The 10,772-nt window shown below is 48.1% G+C and overlaps 1 protein-coding gene across 1 annotated transcript; it reads left to right on the forward strand.

The window, feature by feature from the left end:
* Nucleotides 1-334: 334 nt before the first annotated feature.
* Nucleotides 335-8,196, forward strand: sall4 (spalt-like transcription factor 4; the record flags this gene model as incomplete). The annotated part of the gene is made up of 6 exons (XM_084313333.1): nt 335-377; nt 3,602-5,837; nt 5,991-6,164; nt 6,468-6,601; nt 6,726-7,066; nt 7,753-8,196. 6 exons carry the CDS (start codon nt 335-337, stop codon nt 8,194-8,196), a joined length of 3,372 nt encoding a protein of 1,123 aa, XP_084169459.1.
* Between the last annotated feature and the right edge of the window lie 2,576 nt (nt 8,197-10,772).

Consider the following 10,772-nt stretch of genomic DNA (forward strand, 5'->3'; position numbering starts at 1 on the left):
ACAGAGAGGAGTCGATGCCCCGCCCCTGTGCGCGTACGTCACCCGGCCCCGCCCCCCGCCGCCGCCGCTCATCAATAGGAGCGCATTTGAATAATGTGCGAGGGGGCTACTTGGACCGCGGCCAATCAGCTGTCAGAGCAGGAACCGTGATAAATCGCAATGCATTATTGATAATAATAATAATTACGTTGACATGCGCATTTCTAACTCCTCAGCACAGAGGGGCTAATTTTTCCCACACACACAAGCCAGAAGAAGAAGAAGAATTTGTAAAAGAAAAAGTATAGGAGGACAATATTTACTGCAGATGGTCGGACTCGGAGCTGGCACCGCCATGTCGAGGCGCAAGCAACCCCGGCCGCAGCAGCTGAACCCCGGTGAGTCTGGAGGGTGCTGGAGGGGGGAAACTAAAGTTTATTATTTGGAGTTATTTCAGCCTAAAAAAAAACCATATGGGAATCTATTTTTTTTAATCATCGCCCACCGCGACTTCTTCTAGGGCTGGGTTACCTTTGTTGCACTTTGACCTGTTGTAACTTCCAATGCTTGACCAACTGACCATGTTTGATAATAATGAAAAAACAACAACAAAAACAACCGAGGCTAGTTTTTGTGTAAAGAGTTGAGAAATTGCACATTTTTCACTTATTACTTTTTTTTTTAATCTTTTCTGTGTGTGGTTGTAGCCTCTCTCGCACTTTGTCCCCAACAGGTCAGATAACCTACTTATTATAACCTGGATGGGAGTGATTTTGCGGATAATATTTTTGGATTTTAATATTTAAAAAAAAAATTAAATATATTTACATGACCATACATTTGATGTATTTAGTTTTTTTTGTTTTGCTTCTTATGTGGAGCTACTCTATAGCAAAGTTGGAATTCCGTTTTTGAGTTTCTCTGGGAATGAGTTCGTCTACCTGTTGAATTTTTACACCAGAATGTGACTTTGTTAGTTTGTCAAACCAAACCACAAAGTCGCTCGTTGCTTTGCTGCTGTTTCTGTGCGAGTTGACATTAATACAGGCTGAGAATGATTAGTTTGATTGTATACGTCTCTCATATCGAACCGTATCAGCTCTTAACTCTTAATACCACGTCTCACATATAGGCTATATATATATTAGGCTACTTGTGTTTGGTTCCCATCTTATGAATTGGGTGTTTATTACAATGATTTCATTGTTTCCCTCCTTTCATTCAAATCAACTCATGTAAAAAAAAAGTTCTACTGTCGGGTCATCAAAGTCTAATTTTCTATATTTGGGGAGGAATGTCGTGATAAGTAGAGTGTTTTTTGTGTGTGTCTGCATGTAAAATGCAGTTTTTTTTAACAAAGGTGCCCCAACAACTGTGTATGAAATGTGACTCGGGAGTAAAGCTGAACCTAAAGGCAATAAATCCCCCAGTTTAATGCATGACTGTTTCCTTTCGTACATGTGTGGAGAGAGAGAGAGAGGGGTGGGGGAGGGATGGAGCAGGACTGGAGCAGGGTGGGGGTGCAGGGCTTGGTGTTGCCCTATGCAAAAGCTGCAGGACACTACTACCATCTAATTATGACCCAAGCCTGAGGGGGGGGGGCTGCTCTCTCTCTCTCCCTCCATGGTTGTCCGTTTTTTCTTGTTTATGAAGAACGTGCCACTTGCGTTTTTAATGTAGTTTTTAAATATATAACAATATCTTCATTGAATGAATTGAATATCTCTCACCTCGTGTCCTGAACTCCCAGCCGAGCAGAGCTGATCACATACATACAGCGAATGCGCCACCAAGTGGCCAAACAGTCGAACTGCGTTATTTTTTTTTTTACTCTCCTCCTCCTTCTTTTTGAAACATCCATTTTATTTATAATCGATGGGCTGCAGGACTGAAACATGCATTGGTTGTTTAAAAAAAAGATTCAGCCCGATTTTAATTAATAACACCCAATCCGATGGGGTTTGGACCTGCAGAGAGAGGGGGTGGTGCAACAACTGTAAATCTGTATCAAAAAGTACATGCAATGTGCAACAAAAAAAACCACCTGCCGACCATAGCATATGCGAAATATATATATATCATGACTAATTAATGTTAAAACTGCACCGTTTTGTTGCATTTGCCTGGGAAGTACATGCAGAGCTCTTATTTCTACAGGGCAGGTAAAAAAAAATCGACTCTCTTTGCTGATTTCCAGACGTTTTGCATAATAATAAGGAATTGCGTCTGTATTGTCTGCTATAATCTTGATAAGAGCACTTCATCTCTCTCTCTCTCTCTGCACGCCACCGTTATTATTAAGCGCCCATTCATAGTTTTGTTGTTTGACAATGAGAGCACATCTCTCTGAATACAATGCAATGCGATTTGCAACTTTTTTCAACCCGCTCTTCTATGAGGAGATGCCTGGTGAGCAATTAACAAGTCCCGACAGTTTCGCTGCAGGAGAATGCAAACAGGTGGTCTACCACCACCCCCTCCTCCTTTAGAACATTAGCATCTGACACAATGCAGCCAGTTGTGAAATGGCCTCTTCTTGTTGAGCATACATGCATTTAAAATGCACACTTTTTTTTCTCTTTTTAATTCCGGTTTCAAGTGTTGTGAAAGCCTGAAAGGCACTCAAAATTTTCATCACGCCGTTGAGATGATTGCTTTGAGCTTTGAGGTGTAAATTCTTCTTTGAGTGGCGTCGTTTGGCACGAATGCATCAAATGACGGGCCACACCATTTCATACATATGTTGTGTTGGGCACCCTTTGTTAGAAATAACTGCATAATAAATAATACATACAAGACGCAAACGACCAACCATTCGTCCCCAAATATAGAAAATAGACTTGATGAGCGACGGCAGAACTTTTAGATAAGTGGACGATGGAAACTATGAAATCACTGTAAACAACACTAATTCATAAGATGGGGGTGGGGGGGAACAGAAGTATATATAAGAGATGGGTCTCAATTGTATACCTACACGGTTTGGAACATGCATGATTAATTACACAACCTAGATGGGCTTCTGACTTTTAATGATTGTAGTAGTAGAATACTGGCAACTAGGTCTGTAAATTGTACTGATATTTCTAAAAATAATATTACTACAAAGAAGCCTTTGTTCTTCATTCTCTACTCTGGACCTGAGGCTGCCTGTCTCCTTTTTTAAATAATGTTTACAGTAGATGGTTGCCCTCTGCTGGTGTTTTAGGTAACGGGCAAATCCACGCTTCTTTGATGTGCGAACACACTGTGAAGCACCCAATAGCCATAACTTTGAGCTCATTGTATAATTGTTCAACTAGTAAGACAGGTGACCCTCTCATTTACAGTGTTGACAAGCTTACAAAACAAGTCTGCAATTTCATACATATATATAGGCACAATAAATAAGAATAATCAATGAAAAATCGGCTAAGGCGGATACTTCAGAGTCAGTTGGAGGGCATTCAAGGTTTTTGATCACATTTCCAATCATACGGTCGAGGCGTGTTTTCTACCATGGAACTATTTTCATTTTATATCGATACTGCCAAACGTTTCATTTTTTATTATTGTTGCAGTTATAAAAATGACTCAAATGTATGAGGATACAGATATCTAACTTGTTCTCATCTTGTTCTAGGGATTCTTCCAGACGCTCAAGCTGAAGGGAACGAGGTGAAGAGGTTCAGGATGGACGAGACCAGAGTCTGCAACAAGTGCTGCGCGGAGTTCTTCGACGAGGACGAGTTCCTCGACCACGAGAGAAATTGCACTAAAAGTCAGCAGGTGGTCGTCATGAAAGAGGCAGACGACGGCGGCGGCGAGATGCCGGAGGAATATTCACACGGTTCCCCCGACGGCCCCCCCAGTGACCATGACGACGGCCAGTCCAGCGGTCACTCCCTATCGAATGTCAACGCCGAGTCCGTGGAAAGATTGGAGGAGGAGGAGGAGGAGGAGGAAGAGACCAAATCGCCCACGGAAGAGTCCGGCCAGCGGGAACGCGCGGAGCTCCCGGCGAGTCCCGGGAGGAGGTGCCAGTCCTCCACGAAGCTGCAAGACTCGAACGTCACCCTGGAGTCCATGTCCGCCACCAGAGTGGCCGTCACTCAGCATTCTTCGAATCGCATGTCTCCCCTGTCCCCCCAGGACGTACAGCAGGCCATTCCCCTGATCCTGGAACAGTTGGTTTGCCTCCAGCAGCAGCAGCTCCAACAGATCCAGCTCACGGAACAGATCAGAATCCAGGTGGCCATGATGGCGCCTCAGGGTCTCCGCTCGGCGATGGGGGCCGCCGTCGACCCCCTGAAGGCCCTGGGCGCCCACCTCTCCCAACAGCTCTCCGCAGCAGCGGCCCTGATAGGGAAAAGGACGGGCAGTCAGAGCCTCTCCATAGAGACCATGAAGCAGGGAAGACTACCTCAACCCAGCGCCCTCCCTAGCCCTCTGGCTGGAGGTCGGGGGGCGATGGCTGCTAAATCGGACATGATGAAGGGCATCCCGGAGCTGGTCAGCCGCCTGCCTGCGCTGCTGCCCCAGACCCCGGTGGCCATGGCTTTCTCCGGTGCCTTCTCCAGTTTCCAGCCCGGTGTTGATCCCTCTAAAAAACCCAAGAGCAAGATGCCCACCAGCCTGCCGCCTGACTCTTCTAAGAACGGCGAGTCGGTGTACAGGCACAAGTGCAAGTACTGCGGAAAGAGCTTCGGGAACGACAGTGCTCTCCAGATCCACCTGCGCTCTCACACCGGAGAGAGGCCCTTCAAATGCAACATCTGTGGAAACCGTTTCACCACCAAAGGGAACCTCAAAGTGCATTTCCAGAGGCACAGAGACAAGTACCCTCACATCAGGATGAACCCCCACCCGGTGCCCGAGCACCTCGACAACGTTCCCACGAGCAGCGGCATCCCTTACGGCATGTCCATGCCCATCGAAGAGTCCAATCAGATCGACCCACCAAAGCCCACACTTGACATAAAGCCTACGCTGGGTCATCCCCCCCCTGGGTTCCACCCCTTAGCCTTACCGGTGTTCAAGCCTGCACCGTTTGAGGGCTTTGGTAGTGACCTGTTCACCCATAGACCCTCCCCGTCGACGAGTGACGCCACGTCGGTGTCCTCGAACATGTTTGTCCATGAGATGGGATCGGACCGCCAGCACCAGGATTCCAAGGAGCAGCTGATGGGAACTCTGCATCATATGAACGGCTCCGTCCTCCTCCCGGGAGAACAGCACAGTTCTGGGACCGCCAAGCTCCAGCAGATGGTGGACGGCCTGGAGAAGAGGACCAGTGACCCCAACGAGTGCGTCATCTGCCACAGGGTGCTCAGCTGCCAAAGCTCCCTGAAGATGCATTACCGCACTCACACGGGCGAGAGGCCCTACAAGTGCAAAATCTGCGGGCGCGCTTTCTCCACCAAGGGGAACCTCAAGGCCCATTATGGAGTCCACAGGGCCAACACGCCGCTCAAAATGCAGCACTCGTGTCCCATCTGCCAGAAGAAGTTCACCAACGCCGTGGTCTTGCAGCAGCACATCCGCATGCACATGGGCGGGCAGATCCCCAACACCCCCGTGGCGGAGACCCCGAACGAGGCCGCCGAGGCCATGGACTCCTCCCTGCCAGACGACAAGTCCATGGACGGAACCGGTTTCGACGACAGCATGGAAGACCACGAGGCAGACCTGGACTCCCACGAGAAGAGCGGCGACGGCCCGGATTCCGACCAACCGTTGACGTCTCAGGAACCGCAACACCAAGGCCCCCCTCCCCTCTCCGCCTTTTCCAGCCTAGATGTTCTGAAGAACCTCACCTCGGCCCTCGCCCTGAGACGCCAGAGCAGCACGGCGTCTGAGAGCGAGGGGACCCCCAAAGAGTACCCCTCGGCCCCCAGGGAGCCCGAGTACCCCTCTGCCCCCAGGGAGCCCGAGTACCCCTCGGCCCCCAGGGAGCCGGAGTACCCCTCGGCCCCCAGGGAGCCGGAGTACCCCTCGGCCCCCAGGGAGCCGGAGTACCCCTCGGCCCCCAGGGAACCGGAGTACCCCTCGGCCGCCAGGGAGCCGGAGTATCAGAACGGCCACAGTCCCGGCATCTCCGACTCTGCCATGTCCTTTCACTCCTCCTCGCCTGTGCACCATCACATGGGAAACAACCCGTCGAAATCTCCAGAGTCCGCCATGCACGAGGACTACTCCCGCAACGGGTCCGCCATGCACGAGGACTTCTCCCGCAACGGGTCCGCCATGCACCAGGACTACTCCCGCAACGGGTCCGCCATGCACCAGGACTTCAACCGCAACGGGTCCGCCATGCACCAGGACTTCAACCGCAACGGGTCCGCCATGCACCAGGACTTCAACCGCAACGGGTCCGCCACACACCAGGACTTCAACCGCAACGGGTCCGCCACACACGAGGACTTCAACCGCACCGGGTCCGCCACGCACGAGGACTTCAACCGCACCGGGTCTGCCACGCACCAGGACTTCTCCCGCAACCTGTCCAGACAGGAATCCGACTGTGGCACTCAGGAGGACGGCAACGAGTCGAGTGGAGCCCTGGACCTCACGGCGCCAAGCAGCTTCGTCACAAAACAGATCAAAGAAGAGCCTGATCTGCCCTTCACCAATGGAGAGTATGGTAAGTTTTTAAATCATGCGTTTTGTGTGGATTTACGTCGCGCCATTCGTTCTTATTAAACGGTCGACTCGATTGCACAACGATGGCTCGTGGAATACTTAGCGTCTTCTCCGTGTCTCCACAGCTCCCAGTCACTTGCCTTTTCTGAGGATGCCATCTTCGAGCCTCTCCGGCTTGGAGATGAAGACGAGCCTCTCCAGTCTGGAGATGAAGATCCCGTCAGAGAATCCCCTGAGTCCCCACGGGTTGTTTGGCTCCCAGATGCCTCAGGGAACGGGCATGTCCTCCTCGCCTAACTCGGCCGGTCCACCCCGCCGGTCCAGCAAGCAACACCTGTGCAACGTCTGCGGCAAGAACTTCTCTTCCGCCAGCGCCCTGCAGATCCACGAGCGGACGCACACGGGAGAGAAGCCGTTCGCCTGCACCATCTGTGGCCGGGCGTTCACCACCAAGGGGAATCTGAAGGTAAGGGTTTGTTGTAGCCGCGTGCCCGGGGAATGGGCTCAAAGACTTTTGTTTCTCTACCGATAAATTAAAACTTATTCAATCGTAATCCATCTCGGTGCATTTTGACTAATATCAGTCTTTTGTTAATCTGATGTGTGATTTCACAAGTATTCTTTTTGGATACACAAATCCCATCCAGATAACATAAAGTATTCCTTTATTGATCCCCTTGGGGGGGGGGGGGGGGTACAGGTACATGGTAATAGTAGAATACATAATACAGGTAATAAAATTATGGTACAGTAGAAAAGTACAAATGGGAACTGTGTACACAATATAATTAATTGAGTATACGCATATGAGCAAGTAGGCAGTGTAATCAAGGTGCAGATGAGGGTCTGTATGCCCTATCAGTTATATTATACATTACAATAATTATGCTTACAATAGACACTATAATCTTGATATATATAATCTCAAACCCTGCCCTCTTTTCTTGATCCTCCAATCACAACTTCCAATTTTGTCCGAGGGAAGCGACCGTTGTGATTGTAGGATCAAGGAAAGGGGGCAGGGTTTTGGATGAGTCGGTCAAACATCACCGTTTTCCCTTTTTTTTTTTTTTTTTTTTTATTATTATTATTATTTATTTAATTTTTTTATTCCACTGGATTGCTAACGAGTTCCGTGTCTTATTGGTTCAGGTGCACGTGGGAACCCACATGTGGAACAACGCGTCGCGGCGTGGCCAGCGGCTGTCTCTGGACAACCCAATGGCCCTGATGGCCATGAGCGCCGAGGCCAAGATGATCCCCGAGATGATGCAGCCTCCGAAGGAGCTGGCGCCCCCGCCGCCGCCCATGAACTTCAACCCCTCCCTGTGGAACCAGTACGCCGCCGCCTTCAGCAACGGCCTGAGCATGAAGGCCAACGAGATCTCCGTCATCCAGAGCGGCGGCATCCCGCTCCCCGGGAGCCTGGCCGGGGGGCCGCTGGTGGGCTCCACCGGCGGCCTGATGATGAAGATGGACGGCTCTCACTCCGGCCTGCCGAGCGCCATGGCCGAGCTCGAGAAGAACCGATCCGACATGGTGCCAAAGTCGCAGTTCCCACATTTCATGGAGGAGGGTAAAATCGCAGTGAATTAGGGCGTTGGAAAAACCACTAGTGCAGTTTTATCCAGTATGCCACGTGTAGTTTATTATATATATATTTTTTTTTGATGTTTCACGGTGGCAATAGTATTGCTCGCCTTTTTTTTGCTCAATGACTGGTACAATCAATATTCACAGTAGACCTCACTCTGAACATGAACTCTGCGTAGATTAGCTGGATCCCCCTTCCCCCTTTCATTTGAACAAATCACAAGGAGTTATTTTTAGTTGGAACTTTTGATATAACTACTGTAGTTGTATTTTTTTTTTGTTTCTATGCGGGTATTTTTTTCTGTGCGACTCCCCCCCTTTTTTTTTAGTCGTGTATCCAGAAGTTGAATGTATGGCTTACTTGAAACTGCTTTAAAATATAGAATGTCTCCCTGACATACTCTTTTTGAAGGATTTTGACTAGGATTGGAAAAGCTTCAGGGTATGACTGACATGATGACCATGTTTTAGTGTTCATGGGAAGAGTAGTATGATTAACCCTTTAACCTTATTTCTCCTGTACATGACTACTTGCTTTTCTATTGTGTGCTATAGATTTTATGAAATTGTACAGTTTTGTAGTGGTAAATGTCGTTGGCATGTTACTTTTTTTCAACAGACGTTTTTTTGATCACCCAAATCAGTTCTTTGAGACTTCTTGATTGGAAGCTATTCCGGTTGCCATGGTCCCAGCCGTTAACCCTTTCACTACCACACTACAGAAGGTTAACCTTCCCTATTGTCACAGTGAAAGGGTTAACCGTTTGGTAGTGTGGCAGTTAAAGGGGCTGTAAGCGATATGTTTTGGATAACTTCCCTTCAAACTAGGCGTTGCGGAGCAAACATTAAAAGGAACACACGTCGCCAACATTATGGGAAATGCGCTTAGTATCGTCCCAGAGTCGGGACAAGAAGATGGCTACCAATTTCCTCTCTGTGCCTTTTTTTTCTTTTTAGCAGAAAGCTATCCGGCTGCAAGCTAGCCCAGCTTAGCATAAATTAATGGAAGCGGATACGAAGTGGCTAGCCTAGCTAAAACTCTGGGAGAGGTGTTTTTGGCCAACGCCTAGCTTCCGGTCTCTTTCTGCTGAACGCACAGAGAGGAGGAAATTGGTATCTTATCATCTCGCCTGACTCTGGAGGAGACGGTAGGAGCATTTCCCATAACGCCTGTGTGTGTGTTTAGGATCCAGCAATAGACCTGTCTCAAACCCTGCCCCTTTTCTTGATCCTCCAATCACAGCTGTCGCTTACCTCGGACTTCAACAAAGTTTGTACGAGGAAGTGAGGTAAGCGACAGCTGTGATTGGAGGATCAAGAAAAGAGGGCAGGGTTTGAGACGGGTCCATTGCATATCCTATATCTCTCCTTAAAAAACACATTTTAGTGAACATGGAAAGAGTTCACAAGCTTCATGATTTCCCCACTCCTCAAGTCGGCGTGCCTAGCGCATGGAATTTAGATCATTATAATTCAGATCAAACGGTCAAGACTTTAGGCGAATACGAATTTTAAGATCCAACAATTGCACATCCTATCTCTGGCCTTTCCTGCTAGCCACGCCCCACTTGGCCTGTTTTACTGCAGAGCGGAGTGAGTGGGAGACCCATCGTGTTACTGACCAACACTATCTGTGATGGCTGTCGGAATGTAGAGCTACTTTAACAAAATAAAGAATACCACTTAACGACTTTTTTTTTTTTTTTAATCAAGGTGTTTATCCACTCATCCATTTTTGATATTGTAGATATAACTGGATTAGAAAAAAAAAATCTGGATGCTTGGACGCGACAGTTGGCCTAAACTAAAAACTGAACCTCTTGCCAAGTGCCTGAATCGTAACAGTTTCTTTTTGTCTCGTTTGCAAGCCGCCGTAAGATTGTAATGAAGGCTATTTGTTTTGAGTGACAAGTTCTGTGTGTTGTTCCATGTAGCACTGCGTGCGTCGTTTACGTTTTCATCCCAGTTTACTTTTTTTTTTTTTTTTTTTTTTTATGCCTCATGTATTCCATTTGTAGACCTTCTGCGTGGAATCTTACGTCGGTCGCGCTGCCAAGGCTATAAAATGCCCACCTCTCATAACTGCACTTTATATTTCACATTTTGTTAAAACTTTACATTTTTATGGTTACATTTCAAATCCAATTGTTTTTGTGTTTACCGTGACGATTATATTAGGGGGGCGGGGCAAATCAACAATTCTGTCATCTTAAGCTGTTTTAAGAAAAGTTGGAATCTCTGATCCCTATTAGTTGAGAATAATCCTAAGACTTTCCTTTGTTCTCCTCCTCCTCCCACCCTGTGTTCTTGTATCAACTGTTATAGCATAATGAATGCTTTTGTTATTTATATTACAAAGAAATGTTGAGTTCAGGGGAGCAAAGTTCTACCTCATTTTCTTCCCCTCTCTGTGACCAACGCTCCCCGGCTCTCGACCGCGACGCTCTGTTTATATATTCTGACACATTCTGGAGGAGTCGACGACTTCCTCGTCAACCTGCTGAGATGTATAGTAATGAATGTATGACTGGCCACTTTATACGCGACTCGAGACGAGCCGCGGGCTCCTGCTGTACATT

The sequence above is a fragment of the Notolepis coatsorum genome (assembly GCF_963971535.1).
Source record: "Notolepis coatsorum genome assembly, chromosome: 4".
Taxonomy (NCBI): domain Eukaryota; kingdom Metazoa; phylum Chordata; class Actinopteri; order Aulopiformes; family Paralepididae; genus Notolepis; species Notolepis coatsorum.